Below are 19861 nucleotides of genomic sequence, written 5' to 3' on the forward strand. Positions count from 1 at the left end.
AAAAAACTGAAAGCAAACAAATAAACAAACAAACAAACAAAACTAGAACAATATCCAAGACCGTGGGACAACTACAAAAAGTGTAATATACGTGTAATGGGAATACCAGAAGGAGAAGAAAGGACCAGAAGGAATATCTGAAATAATAATGATTCAGAATTTCCACCCAATCAATGTCAGATACCAAACCACAGATACACAAAGATCAGATACACCAATGAAGATAATCAAAATCACTTTAAACATCAACGTCCCAATTAATTAAAAGACAGATTGTTAGAATGCATCAAAAACATAAGACCCAACTATATGCCATCTACAAAAAAACATTTTAAATATAAAGACACATAGAGATCAAAATAAATGAACGGAGAAAGATATACCATGCACACACTAATTAAAAGAGAGCAGAGGAGTTATATTACTTTCAGACAGAGCCCATTTTAAAGCAAGGAAAGTTAACAGGGATAAACAGGGGCATTATTTAATGATAAAGAGGTCAATTCTCCAAAAAGACATAATAATCCTCAATCTAACAGAATAGAAAGCCTAGAAATAGACCTTCATAAATACAGTCAACTGATCTTTGACAAAGGATCAAAGATAGTCTCTTCAACAAATGGTATCGTACATTGATATGCAAAAAATGATTCTAGACACAGACCTTACACCGTTAACAAAAATTAACTCAAAACGGATCACAGACCTAAATGTAAAACTCTTAGAAGACAACAAAGGAGAAAACTTAGATGGCCTTGGGGCTTGATGATGATTTTTTGGATATAACACCAAAGGCATGATCCATGATAGGCTGGACTTCAATAAAATGGACATTTCCACTCTGTGAAAGACACTGTCAAGAGAATGTAAAGATAAGCCAACACTTGGATAAAGTATTTGCACAAGAATAGCCAATAAATGGGGCTTCCCTGGTGGCTCAGTGGTTGAGAGTCCTCCTGCCGATGCAGGGGACATGGGTTCGTGCCCTGGCCCGAGAAGATCCCACATGCCGCAGAGCGGCTGGGCCAGTGAGCCATGGCCGCTGAGCCTGCGCTCCGCAACGGGAGAGGCCACAACAGTGAGAGTACCGCAAAAACAAAAACACAGAAAGAATAGCCAATAAATGACTGTTACCCAAGATATACAAAGAACTGTTAAAACTCAACAATAAGAAAACAAACAACTCAATTAAGATTAAAATATGGGCCAAAGACCTTAACAGACACCTCACCAAAGAAGTTATACAGATACCAAATAAGCATATGAAAAGGTGCTCCACATCTTCAGTCATCAGGAAAATACAGATTAAAACAACAATGAAATACCACTACATACCCACTAGAAATGGCCAAAACCCAGAACACTGACAATATCAAATGCTGGTGAAGATGTGCAGCAAAAAGAACTTGCACTGTTTGCTGATGAGAATGCAAAATGGCACAGCCACTTTGGAAGACAAATTGGAGGTTTCTTACAAAACTAAACATACTCTTTACCATACGATCCAGCATTCATGCTGCTAAGTATTCAGCCAAAGGTGTTGAAAACTACATCCACACGAAAACCTGGATGGATGGATGTTTACAGCAGCTCTATTCCTAACTGTCAAAAGCTGGAAGCAACCAAGATGTCTTTCAGTCAGTGAACAGATGAACTGTGGTTTACCCAGACAATGGAATATCATTAAGCACTAAAAAATGAGCTATCAACCCATGACTAGACATGAAGGAAACTTCAATGCATATTACTAAGTGAAAGAAGCCAATCGGAAAAGCCTACATACTGTATGATTCCAACTATATGACATTCTGGAACAGGAAAAACTATGGAGACAGTGAAAAGATCAGTAGTTGCCAGGGTATGGCAAATAGGGAAGGAAAACAGGCAGAGCACAGACTTTTGGAGCAGTGAAAAGACTCTGTATGAAACTATAATGATGGACACATATCATTATAAAATGTGTTCACAGACTGTTCAACATCAAGAGTCAACTTTAATGTAAACCACGGACTTTGAGTGATAATGATATGTCACTGTAGGTTCATCAATTATAACAAATGTACCATTCTGATGGGGGGATGATGATAATGCGGGAGAGGTTATGCATGTGCGGGGGGCGGCCAGGAGGAGTACAGGAAATCTCTGAACCTCTCTTTAAATTTTGCTATGAACCTAAAACCACTCCAGAACAATAATAATAATAATAAAGTCTATTTTTAAAAAAGATCATGGGTAGCCAGGACCATCAAGATGAAACTAAGCAGGCAGAGTCACTAGGCACACATCTGTATAATCTCCCTTTCTTTGAATCCTTGAAGTAGGTTGGATTCTTTTCCTTTGTAGTTGAGAAAACTGCAGGTCAAAGAGCTGATGGGCCCCAGGCCCCATGTCTTTCCCCCAGGGCCACAACCTAATACAGTCAAGTTGCGTTAGACCAGGGCTTCTCAACCTTGGCCGTACTGTTTTGGGTCAGATCATTCTTTGTTATAGAGGGCTGTCAGGCACATCGTAGGATGTTTAGCAACATCCCTGGTCTGTAATCACTAGATGCCAGTAGCAACCCCTTCTCCCAGATATGACAACCAACAGTGTCTCCAGACATTACCAAATCTCCCCTGGGGGCAAAACTACCCTGCCCCCAGGGGAGAACCACTGCCTGAGACAGTGCCACTCCACTTGCTCGTTCATGCAACACGATCGCCTATGGGAAGCTTCCGATGTACCAGGCACTGAGGGGACAACGCCAAATAACCAGAGACCCTGCCCCCTGAGGGGGAACAACAGACTTATCAACGAGTGGTTGGTACAAAGTGTGTGATGCTATATGCTATCACAAATCAGAGTGCTAACTCTGGTTAGCTCTTGGAGTCAGGGGTGGCAGAGGTAAGGTCTTGGAGCTGGGTTATTTATTACTGATTACAGCAGTTCACACTGACCAGTTAACTTTTACTGGGCCCTTAACTCTATGCTAGGCATGTGCTAAAGGCTTTATGCCTGATCTCACTTAAACATTACTAAAACTATTCAAGGTGAAAAGTCATTAACATCCCAGTCTCCAGATGAGGAAGTTGTGGCATGTAAGACACTTAGTCTTAAATGAGTAGTAGTAAATCACGGAGCCAAAAATAACCCTAGAGCCCAGGTCATCTTCATACTAATTATACTACCTGGAGGATGTGCCAGGAATTTGGCAATCAAAGATGGGGACTTTAAGCTATCCTTATGAATGGTGCTACTGGACAACATTACAGGTGAAAGCCACTTAAAATAAAGTTTTTCTGATTTGGTATTATCATACATAAATACCCGTGGTTCAGTGGAAGCCAGATTTACCTAATGGAGAACATTATTCTCAGTATTATATGCTGAACTCATCTCAGTTTTTTCAAAGCATCAAGGTTACAGTGTAATTAGCAACCAGCTGCAATTGTAATTACCACTCCCAATATAATTTGTTACACATTAGCAAGTGTCAAATTACTACTGCTCCTTAAATGAATAAAAACTGATTGTGCTGTTCTGAAGACTGGGGTGTATGTTCCTGATGGGGAACAAAGGAATATAAAAAGTATATGACATATTTATAAAGGGCTGAAAGGTTCTACTTAGGAGATCACAAGTTGCTGGAGCCCAGATAACGCCACAGAAAGGTAAAATGGCTGAGAGAATAGCTAACTTATTAGACGCAGAGAAGAGAGAGCAGCAAATCAAAGGACAACAGAAAGTTGCTTTCGCTAAATAATACCTCACCTGTTCAAAATTCTGCTGTGCATCAACATCATATAACTGAAGAATAGTCAAGAACCCGGGAGGAAGTTAAAAGAAAATGCACAGGAGCCCTCTGCACAGCCGGGATCCTCGTCCCAAGGACTGGGCACAATTTCACTGGAGCAACCCCTCCTCTTTCCTCTCCCACGATTTTCAACATGACTCTGAGCAAGTGCTCTGGTTCCACACCCCTCTGGAAGCCCACACTTCTGTAAAGCTTACTATGTCCAGGCCTGGCTCTGAGCTTTAGAAACATGAGCATATTGACCCTCCCAATAACCTGGGAAGTAAAAACAACCATGCCCTGTTTACAGATGAGGAAACTGAGGTAGACAGAGGTAGAGTAACTTGCCCAGAGCCATAATTTGAACAGAGTCCATGATTTTAATCATATGTGATCATGACTTTCAGAAGGAAAAAAGAAAGAACAGGAGATTAAGAAAGCAGGGAACCTAGAGATTAAAGAAAATTAGGTCATATCAACCAATTGCATTGCCTGGGCCTTATTTAGATGACAATTCAGAAAACAATTTTAAAAAATTGTAAGACAATAGGGGAAATATGTAAAATGTGTACAGAATAGATATTTGATCATATTGAGGAAGCACTAAAATTTTTTTAGATGTGACAATGATATTTTGGTTGTGCATTTAAAAAATCTTTTTTAGAGATACATAGTGATATTTACAGATATGATGTTGGGGATCTGCTTTGAAAAACTCAGAGGGATGAGAGGACAAGAGAGGGTGTAGTATAAATTAAACAACATCTGCCATAAACTGATAATTACTGAAACTGGTTAGAAAGGGACATGGGAGTTTGTTACACTGTTCTAATTTTTTATGGAAAATTTCCATAATGAGAAGTTTAAAAAATGCTACTATTTTTTTAAGGCTTAAGTCAAATGCCAATTCCTCCTGGAAGATTTTCCAGATTCTCTAACCAGATTTCCCTCATAGAATGCTATTTACACCTACTTTTATGGACTTTGCAAATGGACATCTGAATTCTGACTCTACTGCTAACCAGCAATATGACTTCCTATTTTCTCACCTGTTACAGAGAGAGAGTGAGTGAGAATCAGGATTGAATGAAAGTAGCATACTCTGGGACAGAATCTAGCAGTGCCTTGCTTGCCAGTTCGTTGTATCCTTTCCATATTCATAGCGGCCCAGCTGACTGAGTCATCAGTGGACAGCTGAGCCCTAAGGGAAGGCTCTCTTGGCTTTCTGAACTAATCAGAGCTCCTCTTAAGAATCTGAGCCAGCAGAGGGTCTGGGCTGAGCTGGCAGTAGGTCATGCTGGCTGATGAAGTGGCACTAGTGAAGGTTCATGACCTCCTGGGATTGAACAACAACAACAAAAATTAAACTGGTTTCCTACCTTTCATCTGACATCAAACATGAGTGGTTTCTTATGTAATACTAAGAGGGAAAGCTGTGTTTAAACATGATAGACAAACCAGAATGCAGAAACCATACAGGAAAAGATTAATAAATGTGTAACATAAAAAGTTCTAAAAATCAAAAGTGCGTATGAACCCATTAAACATCAAACAACTGCAAAAAATAAACATATAAATAATGTGTAACAGGACAAAAGGCCAAGGTTCTTAATTTAAAAGCGCTCTTAGAACAAGTCAATATGAGAAGGCAAATAACCCAATGGAAAGCTGGGCAAAGGTCAAGACCAGGCTCTTCTTAAACTGCTGGTAGACACCAAAATGGGCTAACAAAAACCTCCAAGAAGCACCATAAGGAAACCAGGAACTGGGCTTTTACTCTGGAACTGAGATGCCCATCTCAGTTCACAATGGAAAGAAAGTGGAATCTTGAAACGCAGAGTCAACATCAATCTGCAATAAAATACGTTCGTGAAGACACACAAGGATGAAAGTCCTTGCCAGTGGGCCTGGCAGAGTCAGATAAGAGACCGGATATATCACCAGCCTTTCCTGTCAAGCCACCTGGAGGGTGCAGTATGCTACTGGGACCAGCTGGTCTGAATCAGCAGACATACTGTTGGGACCTGCTGGGAATGTCTCGCTATAATGCAGCTAGACCTTCTTAGTCAAAAGGAAGCACATTTCTCCAGGAGCGTCCTTCTGAAGCAGCTTCTCTGTAGTCATGGAGATTCATCTACCTTGAACAGCCCAATCCCTGCTGAGGTTTACTCCGCAGCTATGATTCTCCACCATGCGCTCTCCTGGGGGCTACCCATGCACAACTCCTCAAGTATTCCAAATTATTAGTTTTTTTAGTTTAGTGAGGGATGGAGGGGCTTGAGAAAATGATTATTAGAAAGAGAGAAGTTTCCAACAAACCACACGCATGCAGCAGAAATCTGCTCGCTTTCACGTTGCCATGGGTGGCACCCCCAAGTAAACGAACAATTCAACAAATGGTGTCTGAATGTTATGTAACAGGTACTTTGAGGTCTCTGTCATCAGTTTAAAATCTAGTGGAAAACAAAATATAAGAAACAGCAAGGACCATTTTCCTTCAGAACATCAATATCACTATCTCACCCAAGACAATTTAAAAATGATTTAATATCTGTTATGGGCTGAACTGTGTCCCCACAAAATTCATATGTTGAAGCCCTAAACCCCCAGTACCTCAGAATGAATCTGTATTTGGAGATAGGATATTGAAAGTAGTAATTAAGGTAAAATGAGGTCATTAAGGTGGGCCTTCATCCCTTAAGACTGGTGTCCTTATAAGAGGAGGAAATTAGGACACAGACACAGAGGGAAGACCATGTAAAGACACACAGAGACAAAGGCCATCTATGAGCCGAAGAGAGAAGCCTCAGAAGAAACCAACCTTCTCAACACCTTGATCTTGGACTTTTAGCCTCTAGATTTGCGTGAAAATAAATTTCTGTTGTTTAGGCCACTCATTCTGTGGTACTTTGTTATGGCAGCCCTAGCCAACTATTACAGTATAATTTAATATAAACTCCTTATTCAGGTTGCTCCAACAGGGCCACTGTTTTATTTATTTTGGATCCACGTTCAAGCACTGCATTTGGTTGTCATGTCTCTTCGGGAGCCTCCTTTAATCTAGCCTTTTCATTCATAACATTCGCATTTTTAAAGCCAGAGGTCTTACGGAACGTCCTATTTTCTGGATTTGTCTAATTGTTTCCTCATGATTAGATTCAGATTCAACATTTTTGGCAAGAAATCTCTAAAGGTCACGTTGTATACTTCTCATGGCATCACACCTGTGGGTGTGCCATGCTAGCTTTTCCTCCTTCTGATGATGTTAAATTGGATCACAGATTGAGGCCGAGCCCTCCCTTATGACGGTACTTTTTCCCCTTTGTAGTTAGTAATTTATAGGGAGATACTTTGAGACAGGGAGAATTCCAACAATCTTTTACTGAAGGTTTTAGCATCCACTGAGGACACGTGCCTGAATCAATTACCTGCAGGTTGCCAAATAATCTGTCTTCTTTTTCTAATTCTATCATACCTTCTACTTGATTAGTTGATTCTTCAGTAAGTAAGAATTTTACTTCCCCACCTCCATCTCACTTTGACTCTTTTTGGGAAAGAATAATAGTCATGGAATGATTAATTTTTTTAAAAAATTCAGTATGTTACAATCCAGTCTCAACTGATCTGTTTTTATTGTGATAAAACACATAAAATTTAACATTTTAACCATTTTTAAGTGTACAATTCAACGGCACTGAGGACATTCACAATGTTGTACAACCATGAGAACTATCCGTTTCATCATCCCAAACACAAACTCTGTGCCCACTGATTAATATCCAATTGATTTTAATAGCCACTATTTGTTGTAACTGTGATACACACTCATTGTAATATATATGTATATATACATACATACGTGTATACACACAGGCACACGTGTGTGTTTTAAAGGATGAACATCACAATGCACCACGAAGAACAATTGTGAATGTGAAAACGTAGCCAACTAAAAGAAACCATTACGCAAAATGCTGGTGCAGCAGGAAGGCAACATCCAAACCCACTCACCAAACATAACAATGTAGGAAACAACCAGGAATTACGTGCCTCCTGATGGGCGTATCCAGTACCAAGGATCCAGTAACCTGAGAGAGGCAGCCAGCAACCACCTAGGAAGTATTCTAGCCAAAAATAAAAAAAAATAAAATCTTAAACTTGATCAAGCATCCAGACCGAACTATCAATTGTCAGGAAACACTAGGGACAGATGAACATCAGGGGGGTACAATCAGCAAATTCCAAATTGTGGGAAACTACAGGAAAGATGACCCAATTCACTCATCAAATAAGCTGCAAGGAAACACAAAAAAAGATGGGTAGTCAAACCTATAGATTAACAAGAGTTAAAAGACAATATCGACCAAATGCCATGTGCAGACTGTGTCTGAATCTTGATTAGAACAAACCAACTATAAAAACTAGGACATGGGATTTAACATCCTTACAGATACTTCAAGGAATGAGGGAATAAAACTAAGACCGCTTTCCCTAAAACTGAAGGAGAGAACTAAAAAAACAAACAAAATCCGCCCACCAATATAGAGGAATGACAAGAAACATTCTTGTCTCTGACTGAGCTGTAAGTTAAACAAACAAACAGGCTCCCTTTTTTCCTGCTACACTGTTGCCATAGCTTTATGGCACAGAATCTGAACAGGGGTTGGACATGTCACATTTACAAACCGCTGTGAAGGATATGAGAAGGGAATGGGCATGAGGTAATACTGGAAAAGTTAGACAACAGTCAAGACCAAGGAGGCATAAACTGACTAATGAGATTAAATATTATTCTTTAGGCATAATGAAGCCACACTGTGCAGCAAGGTAGATTAAAGAGGGCAATGTAGTACAGTGGTTATGTTCGTGGACTCTGCAGCCAGGCTGCGTGTGTTCCAGTCATAGCTCTGCCACTTGAAAGGTGTGTGACCTTGGGCAAGTCATGTAACCTCTCTGTGCCTCAAGAGACTTAACCACTCTGTACAGATGAGTTTCCCCATCTGTATAATGGAGACAATACTAGCACTTACATGCCGTGGGATTGTTGTGAAGATTAAATTACTTCACATACAGAGTGCCTAGAACAGTATCTGGCTTGTGTCAGCTGCTGTTGTCACTGTTATTTGCGTAACCTTTCTGAACCTTAAGTTTCTCTGTCAAATGAGGTTATGACACCTTCCCTGCTGTCTTGTAGATGATTATAAAGATCAGATAATGAAGCTTGGGTCTTCACATTATCTGGTCATTTTAATCTCTGTAGACTGTGAGTTCCTGAAAACAAATCCAATAGCTTACTCGTTTGAGGAAGCCCAGCACTCAGTATAGGAGCTGGCATGCAGTTGGAATCAATAACACACTTGAATGCACTTTTTAAAAACTGTTAAGTGCTGTGCTCATGAACAAAGGACTGCTCTGAACAGGGACACAAGGGCCAATCTTACAGGCTTCCTTTGACAGTTCTGGGCAGAATGGAGAGGAAAGTGCAGAGAAGAGACCAAAGGCAAAACCAGCTTGGAGCTATGGCAGTGCTGGACCTAAAAAGGAATGAGGACCTGAACATAAATGGAGGAGATGGGACACACCTGCTCCAGGGAATGAGAAGGGTTTCACTGACCCATCTCTTTGCCCATATCCAAGTTCCTGCCAATGGTGTCTCTCCTGGTTGCCCACCCAAGTACTTAGCGAACTAACCAGAAACTTTAACTGGTAGGAAAGTTAAACTGCAGCTAAAAGTAAGGAATGACCAAGAAGATGAATTCAATTCTAGTAAACAGAGTTTGGAATATCTTTGAGACAAGCCAGTTGAGATTTCCAACAAAAAGTCAAAAACGCAAGGCCAGTGCTTGAGAGAGCTGCCCGAAGGGGAGTACCATGAAGTATCACCTGTCAGAAGGAAAAGGATCTGAGGCAGAGGCCTGGGGAACACCAACATTTCAGGGGAGAGCAGAAGGACAAAAAGAAGCCGGCCAAGGAGAATAAGTACGAGTTAAGGGACCAAGCAGGAGAGGGCACATCATGAAAGCTGACAGAAGGTGCTCCAGGAAGGAAGGAGTGGGACACGGGGTCCTGTGAGGCCAGAGATAAGGAGGACAGGCCAACAGTTTTAGAACAGAGGTTACTGGTGACCCAAAGGAGAGAATGTCAAAAACTAGAATAGGCATAAGTTCATTTTCAGGAATTTTAAGTACAGGTGGGTAGTAAAGAAATGGAGACGAGTACAACCCTTAAATAATAATTCAGAGACACCATCCAAAATAATACCCTGGCCCCAATGGAATCAAAATTAACCCGAAGAATCCTAAAATTTATACTGGGTTTTATCACTATGTATTTAATTCTGCAGAAAGTTGGACTGACTTACAACCAAATCAAAAAGTACTGTACCCTCAGTTTAGAAAGGCAGCTACATTTAATTACACAGTAATGAGAGTTCCAGACCAATATTCTTTAAACTTTAATGTGTCTACAATCCCCTGGGGATCTATGTAAAATGCAGATTCTGATGCAACAGAATATTTGGGATGAGTCTACAGATGCTGCAATTCTAACAAGCTCCCGAGTAAAACCAATGTTCCTGGTCCTTGGACCATAAGCTTCTAATAGCAAGGCTCCGGGAAGGGACCACACCACTCAGAGAATCTGATTACTGAAGCAGCCAGACTGTCTAGCCATTATGGTGACTATTTAGTAGATCATGAGCTTAAGAAAAGCACACCATCTGTTGTTCAGGTAGGTCAAATAATACCTATGTCCCTAGTTTTCAGTTAGGTAGAAACGTCCCACAGTCTCCAACAGACATCACTTGACAGTCCCTATAGCACTTCATAACCCCCAAAGTGCTTTCCCATGTTATACTTCATTTGCTCATCACAGACATCACAGATAGGCCCTGTTTGCTTCACGGGGATTCTGAGCGCCCAGAGAAGCCAGACTTTTCCACGTTCTCACCATCAGTGGAAGCACTGGACCTGTAATCCAGGTTCTCCTGCCTTCTAGTCCAGGGCTCTTTCACTAAACCAGAGCTACTAATTTAAAATTAAAAAAAAAAAAAAGTTCTTGAAGCGTTTTCCCACATGAGAAAGGGGTGCTGACTGAGCAGTTGGATGTCCTCTACATTTCAGACTACAACTGTGGCTGGGATCAGACAGATACAAATCATGTCTAACTCAGGAAAACTACTGAATATGAGCCCAGGTCTAAAAACCTGTTCAAATCAGGCTTATGACGAGGTTCAGGACATGCTACCCCAAAATGCGGCACCTTGGCATATTCAGTATCTTAAGGTGAAGGAGTTTAAGAAAACAGCAGCAACAGGAAGGTCACTCTGACCATCCCCACACACAATCCCAACCTTCTTTCCTGAAACAGGTCATAAACTCCCCTGCAAAAGGTACCGTCCCTGTTCCAGGAGGAGAGGAGACAATCATCACCAAAGATGGGGAAGTTGGGGCCAAAAAACCTGCACACACAAACCTTGTTAAACCCACCCTTATCTTCCTAGTTACTTCTTCACCATTTACTTCCCTTTTGTCTTGTCAATTCTTTACAAATTTATTTTTCATTGTCCAAAAGGTTTTAAAGCTTTCTGCTCTGGTCACTTTCATTCTCATGTGAAGGTTCTCATGTACACATAAAAATTCAGCAAAATTTGTATACTTTTCTTTTGTTAATCTGCCTTTGTCGTTTTAATTTTCAGACCCAGCCAGGGACCCTAAGAGAGTTGAGGGAAACTTTTTCCTCCCCTACACTTACTTAGACAATTTTCTTACAAATTTTACTGTCTTATGTCTTATGCAAAAGACATTTTACCATAAAACAGTAATTGTATATTGAAATATCTGACTTTCATATCAAGTCAACAGTTTTCACGGAAAACATGTGGAGACTGTGACTACATGTGGAAATCAAGACAAAGCTACCAGCCTAATAACAGCCATTAAATAGAGTGGTTTATTTACATTGAATTGCTAAGAATTTCAACACTGGTAATTTTGCTATGTTGTCAGCACCTAAAGTCAAAAGAAATCACCAGGCCTATATTCACTCATGCAACTACAAAGCAAATTTCCAAAGGAAATGGTGAGTTCAAGTACACTATCTTTTAAACGTTTCCAACCAACAAACCAGACCACCACTCTACAAATCAGCCACTGGGAATAATTCTGAGCTAAGAGACCAGAGCCACCATTGATGGGGTTGACTTGACCTAACAAGAGGGTCTGGTTAAACAGGCCATGAAAAACAGGGTTTGCTCAGTTGCTATTAAGTACTTTGCCAAGGGAATTACATCACTGTGACAAGGGCACATCCCAAGCAGAAGCAACCACACCAGCAGATTCACACAAAGGGATCCAAGAAAACATGGTGGGAAGGATAAGTGCTATGAAGCAGCCAATGATGGGCAGGGTGAGTAGGAATGGACCACGCTCAGCAGAGCTAATCCTCACAGATAGTGGAGAACACAGGAAGGAATGCCTCCATCTAAGAACTCAACAAAAGCAGAGGCTGGGGCTTCCCTGGTGGCGCAGTGGTTAAGAATCCACCTGCCAATGCAGGAGACACGGGTTCGAGCCCTGGTCCGGGAAGATCCCACATGCTGCAGGGCAACTAAGCCCATGCACCACAACTACTGAGCCTGCGCTCTAGAGCCTGCAAGCCACAACTACTGAAGCCCACGTGCCTAAAGCCCATGCTCCGCAAAAAGAGAAGCCACTGCAATGAGAAGCCCGCGCACTGCAATGAAGAATAGCCCCTGCTCGCCGCAAGTAGAGAACGCCTGCATGCAGCGACGAAGACCCAAACGCAGCCAAAAATAAATAAAATTTTTTAAAAATGTGTTTCCATTAAAAAAAAAGCAGGGCTTCCCTGGTGGCGCAGAGGTTGAGAGTCCGCCTGCGGATGCAGCGGACACGGGATCGTGCCCCGGTCCGGGAAGATCCCACATGCCGCGGAGCGGCTGGGCCCGTGAGCCATGGCCGCTGAGCCTGCGCGTCCGGAGCCTGTGCTCCGTCCGCAACGGGAGAGGCCACGACAGTGAGAGTCCCGCGTACCGCAAAAAAAAAAAAAAAAAAAGCAGAGGCCAGTCGTAGGACAAAAGGTCAAAGAGGCCGAAGGAGTCAGAGCAACTCCAGCAATTACAGAAGAACTTGATATCCAGGAAGACCTGCTCCCAGATTTTCTTACCGTACAGGGCTTTCAACCCTTCCCATCCCTCTCCCCACCCCCAGTTCTCTATTTGATAAACAACACTTGTAAAGCCCTGTGACCCAACTGGGGAACATTGACAACACATGGGCACCCAACTAGGTTAGCCAGGTAAAAGGCTGCAAGACCAGGGTTACCTTGCTCTTTGCAACACTTCCCCCCTCAAGCACCTACACTGATACAGAAAACCACTGAGACTTACAGAAGACAAAAGGAGCTTTCAATCAATTTGGTGATAAAACCCATATTCTAGGATAACTACAAAACTATATAAACTTGATGCCTAAGCACGAAGGTGAAACGAGGCAGAAGGACTGTAAAGAAATTGTCAAGAAAGAAGAGAACTTGTAGGGACCCCTATGTATCCTTCCTTTGAATTGACACACCAGAGACTTGCATTGATCTCACTGCATTCCTTCCTTATTCCAAGAAGGAACCATCAGAGGATCAGCTGAAGCAAAGAGCAGGAAAACCGCCTAGAGCAGTGGCTGGCAACCTCAGAAGCAGATTTGATTCACTTGGGGAGCCTTCAAAAACCTTGAGGCTCAGGCCACACCTAAGTCCAACTAAATCAGAACCTCTGGGTGAGACCCAGGCATCAGCACTTTTATACCAGTCCAGAGGACTATAATGTGCTGAGAACCCCTGGACTACAATAGTGCAAAAGGCAAACGGGTTTCAAGGGAACCTGGACCAACTACAAACTTTCCTAGGACTCCATTTCTCCACCTGGTAAGCGGGAACAAGATTAACGAAGGGAGGAGGGAGGAACATTGTGTTAGGTAAACCCCAAGGCCCATCCAGCACCATCAATTTAGGAAACCCTACATCCAAACATCAGTGGAAGCACAGAAACTTACCAGCATCATGGCTGCATAAAAACAACTCAAACATTCTTCCCTTCCTGTCCAGTACAAAAAACTAATCTGTTTTATTATACTATTATTATACCATCAAATACCTAGCCGTTTTTACCATATGGGAGAGAACACCTTCAACCTGAAGAATATCCTTAATAAACTCAATCACATTTTATGCTCAGTAACAAACCTCTGAAGAGGGTATTATTATTGATGAGAAGCATGAAAAACATGGAGGTTAAATATATAGCCCAAGTCCTAATTAGTGAACACTGGGTTAAAATTTTTACAAAGGTAAATGACAGTGATGATAGTTGCACAACTCTGTGAATATACAAAAAACCACTGACGTGTACACTTTAAAAGGGTGACTTTTATGGCATATGACCTATATCTCAATAAAGTTGTTTTAAAAAAAAGTATATGACAATTTCTGGCCTGTGCAATCTGGTTCAAAAACCACTTAACAATGAAGCATATACTGAGTGCCAAAGCATTCTACAAACTACTGGACTGGAATGACCAGGAAATACACATGCCCATAACTGATAACATGTGAATTCTCACATGCACCTCTGCAAATGGAACTTCTTTTTAAGGCCTGGGCAGATGAGGCAGAGACTCTGAGCACAGACTGGCCGGGTTCAAATCCAAGCTGTATTGCTTATTCTCCGTATAACCGCGAGGAAATTACTTAACCTCTCCAGACCTCAGTTTTCTCACCTGTAAAATGAGGACAAAAATAGACCACACCTACTTTTGGTATTATGAAAAATAAAGGAGTTATTATTTGTAAAGCACTTGGGAAAGTGCCTCACCCACAGTAAGCACTGTGTAAGTGGTTCTCAAAAATAAAAGTCTGGTTTACAGTTACAAGACCTAAATAAATGTCTTAAATAAGAGGCATCTAATTTCCCCTCCCAAGCCATCTCCCCCTTCTCCCATAAACTCTACTCTCCATTATGCTAAACTACCAGGCAGACAATATGGTGGACAGGGTAAGAGCACAGACCCTGGAGCCAGACTGGCTGATTTGAAACCCAGCTTCTTCACTTTTTAATTATCAGATCTTAGGCCACTTACATCACCCCTTGGTGTCTGAGTCTTCATCTATAAACCAGAAATTATAGTATGTAACTCATAGGACTGTTAGGGGCATTAGGCGAGTTAATAATGAAAAGCATTTAGAACTGAATCTCACATCTAGTAAACAGTAAGTGTTAGCTACTCTCCAGTTGATTTTATTACCTGCTATCCCCTAAACGCAGCAGGTGCTCTCGCCTCTCTTTCTTTCATTTGCTGTTTCCTGTCACTGGAATGGTCTTCCCTCTTCCTCTGACTATTCCTTTTGAAATACCACTACCTTTCAGACGCTCCCTCCCCTCCCCTGACAGAAACGGGCTCCTTCCCTGATGCTCCCATAAGCCCTTGTTATGGCACTAACCCTACCTGGGGCACTTCCATGAGAGGATTTAGCCTGTGGTATGGTTGTGGTTTTCTTGAAGGTCCAAACGAAGTCCAGTTCATTTTCATATCCTTAGTTTATTCCCGTTTGCAACATTAGAAAGAACACAATACACACAATTCTAAACGATCACGGCAACAACTCAGTCAACAATGGAATAGCAATACTAAGTGTATTAACACTACAGACCAAATTTTCATGATTATGAATGCTTTAGCTTGTCTCCAAATGTTCTTCTTTTAGTTCTAGGTTAATTTCACCCAAATTATTGGAGTCCAGTTTTATACCTGAACATCTCTCACACCTGAACTCCAGTGAGCAATCTCTTTTAACAGTTTCGCCTAGTTTAATTTCGTCATTCTTAATGGATAATAAACTCAACCTGTGATGAAAAGGGAACGTTGACTACAAGAAAAGGATAACCTCTCTAATACTACTTTTTAAAAATGAATTTTTTATGGAAATATATAAAATAGAATTTAAAAAACTCATTTTCATTTCAATACATGTAGGGCAGTGCTTGGAAGTTTTTTAAAGAAATACTCAAAATAACACTAGTAGTACAGGCAGACCACTTATCATCTACCATCTACCAAGGGTACCCATAAGGATTATTCCTACAAAAGGCGGCAGCAAGAGAATTGAAGTTTTCTAAGTTCATCTCAAAACACCAAGTTTCAGATCAATGTTACTTCATGAAAAAACAAATACCTTTTGCATTAAGTAGTAACCATCAAGCAGAAATCAAAATAAAAGCAGACCAAAGAACAGATTCTCAGCCTTCCTATTTATACTATTTAAAGGAAGAGGGACATGAAAAATTAGTTACGTTTGAATAAATAAAAGGGAACTCCCTGGAGGTCCAGTGGTTAGGACTCTGCGCTTTCACTGCCGAGGGCCTGGGTTCAATCCCTGATCAGGGAACTAAGATTTCACAAGCCACACAGTGTGGCCAAAAAAAAAGAATAAATAAAAGACCAGTTTCTGATTCTGGGCACTCCAGAATCTTAGACACTCCACTGAGATGGGCTTCTCTTCTAGTCAGGTTCCTCAAGTTTTAAGAGGGGATGTCAATCCTACCCCCAGATTAAGATTGCTAAGCCTATGGCTCTGTGTTCAATATGGAATATCTGTGCTCCGGGAAAAAGCAAAGAGCATGGCCTTGAATTGGGGCTGCCCAGCACTGCCTAATAGAGGACAGAATCACCTCACCCTAATAAGAGTCCAAAGGCAACTAAATAAGGGGTATTCTTGGACTAAGGTGGACCAGCACAGCTCATTTGGGGACCTACATTTACCGCCCTTGAGCTAAAATGAGAAACACTATAAGAAATGGCCTTACGGAATCCACAAACATACATTTGTGGTCATGAGGTAGTTTTGAATGCAGTCTGCTCACTGCACATAAAAAGAGATGGGGGACTCCCTGGTGGCGCAGTGGTTGAAGAGTCCGCCTGCCGATGCAGGGGACACGCGTTCGTGCCCTGGTCCGGGAAGATCCCACATGCCGCGGAGAGGCTGGTCCCGTGAGCCATGGCCACTGAGCCTGCGCATCCGGAGCCTGTGCTCCGCAATGGGAGAGGCCACAACAGTGAGAGGCCCGCGTACCTCAAAAAAAAAAAAAGATGGGAAGAAACTGCCCTCAGATAGCAGAAAAAGGAGACCTCTCTCCCAAGTAACTGACCTCACTGATCACTTCCTCTTTGCTTTGGCTGCTAGAAAATTCAGTCACCTCTAGCAAGTACATACATCCTTATTTTCAACTAACCTTAGTCCTGACTTCATCTTATTTTCCCTTTATCCTGTTTTTCTCATCTACTTTGACTTGATTTTGATGTATCTTGTTGGTTTATAAATATATGTATATATGACATGAGCCATCAGAAATCCTGAAAAGAGGCAAGTTTAAATGAATAAATAAACAAAAACACAAGTTCCCAAAGAGTAAAAATGAAATGTTTCATTTTCCCTGACTCTCACTACTTGGCTAAAATTCAACTGCACTTATTGATATGAAGTGACAGTTTAATAAAAATACAACCAAAAAGTTAAACCTCCTTCCATGTCATTTATTTTATTTCAAACTAGTTAATCAGTCTTATACTCCATTTACATGCATACTCCTCAATTTAAGTTCCTCACTTTATCTCCAAATTAAGTAAAATTATTTAACTCATCTATAGACATAAAAATGACAGTAAAGTATGGGTATCTACTCCCACCTACTCTCCTGGAAGAAGTCACCCTGAGGGAACATAATTCATGCCTTGTACTCATTGCATGCAAATTTAATGCAAAGAAAAGGTCAAGGGCTATTGTGTTTGAAAGGGCTAATGTAGGTTCCAAAAATGAATCCCAGTGATCCTCAGAAAATCTAACTAGAAGAGTTATATACATACCCATGTGTCTGCACATGCATACCCAGAGCACACTCCTTAGGATGGAACTCAGAGTCATTAAGGAAAAGAGAAAGGCCACTTAGGCCACATAATCTAGGAACACCGAAAAGCCTGCAGATTTTGGGACGCTTGGAGAAACTTAAGTCATAGAACAGCATTTAAATATATCTGTCTGCTTACAATTTCCATTGCAAATGTGATTAGTTTGCTCATATAAATAGGAATATGATGTGTTGGCCATGTTTTCCTCTTGAGGGTTATCACAGAGTTTTGATTAAGGACAAATGTTTGAAATGTTGGGTATATTTAAGTTCACTGCACTTAAAATGAGCTAAGAAGTTGTATAGGCTTGATTAAAGGGCTGCCTTCATGAACTTAAAATTAAAAGCAATAAATTCCAATGATTCAAGTGATTGGGACTAAATATGGTATTCTGCCAGAAAAGTTGAAATGGAGTCCAAAGAAGCTGAAATGGTGTCCAGGTTTCAAGAAATGGTAAAAGAGGAAAGGTCAAGCTGTCGGAGCTCCCTTTCCTCTGGGTTAGTTAATGAGTCACCTTACGCAGAATTCCTTTTAAGTAGAACTTCACAGGAGTTACAGGCTCCCAACACAATCTGTTTTGTCATTTCTAAAAAGAAGCCTCTCAAACGCTTAGAGGCCGGTATGTAAGTGTTGTCAGATGCGGAGAGAAGGACGAGAAGCGGGGGACCTGGGGGGATGCGGGTGCTTTGGAGTTTTTACGCACACACGCCCAGACCAACTCTCTCAAGCAGTCTCCAAAACGGAAGTTAAGGTGACTTCCCCACCCGTGAGAGGGCGGAGCCTCTGAAACCGAATGGGATTAGGCTTCTGCGCGGGCTGTGACCCCCGGGAAGCAGCTCGGGTCAACAACTACCAGGGTCAGGAGCGCGAGTGCGCTGGGGTAGCAGTACGGACCTGCAGACCCCGAGCACTCCCACGCCCCGGGACGCGCTCGTGTCCGCTCCTGCTCACCGGCTTTGGCTCGGCACTGACTCCCCGCCCGGGCCAAGTGGGAGGGTCCAGCCAGCAAAGTTCCTGCTGCAAGGTCGGGCCCCCGTCCCCGTTCTCCGCACCGGCTGTCTGGGCTGCCCGGGAGAGGCGGGCACCTCCCTCCTCCCTCTGCTGCAAGGTGGAACAGCTGCCCCGCGCCCCTTTCTTTCTGCTTTCCCGGTTGCACCAGCCCGGCACGTGAACGCCCGGGCCCCTCGCGCCCCCCGGGGCAACCGGCCAAGGGGCCGACGCTTACCTTGGAGGCCGCCATGCTTTGCACCGGGTGCGGGGGGCTGCGGGAGGCTGCGGGACGCTCTCACTGGCTCGCTGGCGCTGCGGGCCCGGGCCGCTCACTTCCAGTCCCGACGGCGGCGGGAGCGGCGATACAGCCTGGCAGCGTGCGCGCCCGGCCTGCCTCCCCACGCCCTCCCGCCGGCGCGGGTCATGCGGGCGCCGCCAGCCCATTGGCTGGGCCCGGCCAGGGCCGCCGGGGCGCGCGTGATCCCGATGGCCTCTGCCCTTCTGCCGGGGCGGGCCCGGGTCTGGGGGCGGTGGACCGGACCCGCGCACGTGACCCCGGCTCCGCTGTCCAGCAGCGGCGACTTCTGTGCTGGGGCCGAGGGCTTTGGCTGCTTCTAGGGGCTGCTCCAGGGCCCTCGAGACCCACAGGCGGGGCACACAGCCTGGGGAAGTTGAGAACTACACTTGGTGCCATGTGTAGCCAGGTGTTCCCATTCAAAGGGGCTCCTGTCTGCTATAAGGAATCCCGAAGCATTGACTAGTCTATCGGAAATAGCAAAATAATGTCTCTGGCAAGTCTACTTTTAGGTCAGATCTGGCAAACTCGACTGTATGTAGTGCAGAACATGGAGGTACTGCATTTCAGCCCTGCATAGTAGGGCTGTAGAAGTCAAAGACACACGCCCAAAAGTAGGCCCTACTAAAATAAACAGGTCAAAATTTTAATTGAAAAATCGAATGTATAATCAATCCCCAGAAGTCTTCTTCCTCTTTATAAGAATTTCATTCATTTGTCCCTGCTACCAAAATTTATAATTAAGGCAATGGTGGTCAGTGAAAAGGGCTTTAAATGTTTTGTGGATTATGGATACAACCTATCAACAAAAGTGTTTATTACTAATCATTTTAA

General features: G+C 42.7%; 1 protein-coding gene across 3 annotated transcripts in view; it reads right to left on the bottom strand.

The window, feature by feature from the left end:
• SLC25A13 (solute carrier family 25 member 13) overlaps positions 1–19143 on the bottom strand; it is a 205133-nt gene extending 185990 nt beyond the window's left edge. The window contains exon 1 of one of the 3 annotated variants that reach the window (XM_004265566.3): positions 18968–19143. In XM_004265566.3, coding sequence (XP_004265614.1) covers positions 18968–18982 — 15 coding nt within the window. In that variant the 5' untranslated portion in view covers positions 18983–19143. Of the gene's footprint in view, positions 1–17069; positions 17166–18967 lie in introns of those variants that run through there. The other 2 variants (XM_012531515.3, XM_049715138.1) reach the window with 2 other exon arrangements.
• Between the last annotated feature and the right edge of the window lie 718 nt (positions 19144–19861).

This window comes from Orcinus orca, chromosome 9 (genome assembly GCF_937001465.1).
Source record: "Orcinus orca chromosome 9, mOrcOrc1.1, whole genome shotgun sequence".
NCBI lineage: Eukaryota > Metazoa > Chordata > Mammalia > Artiodactyla > Delphinidae > Orcinus > Orcinus orca.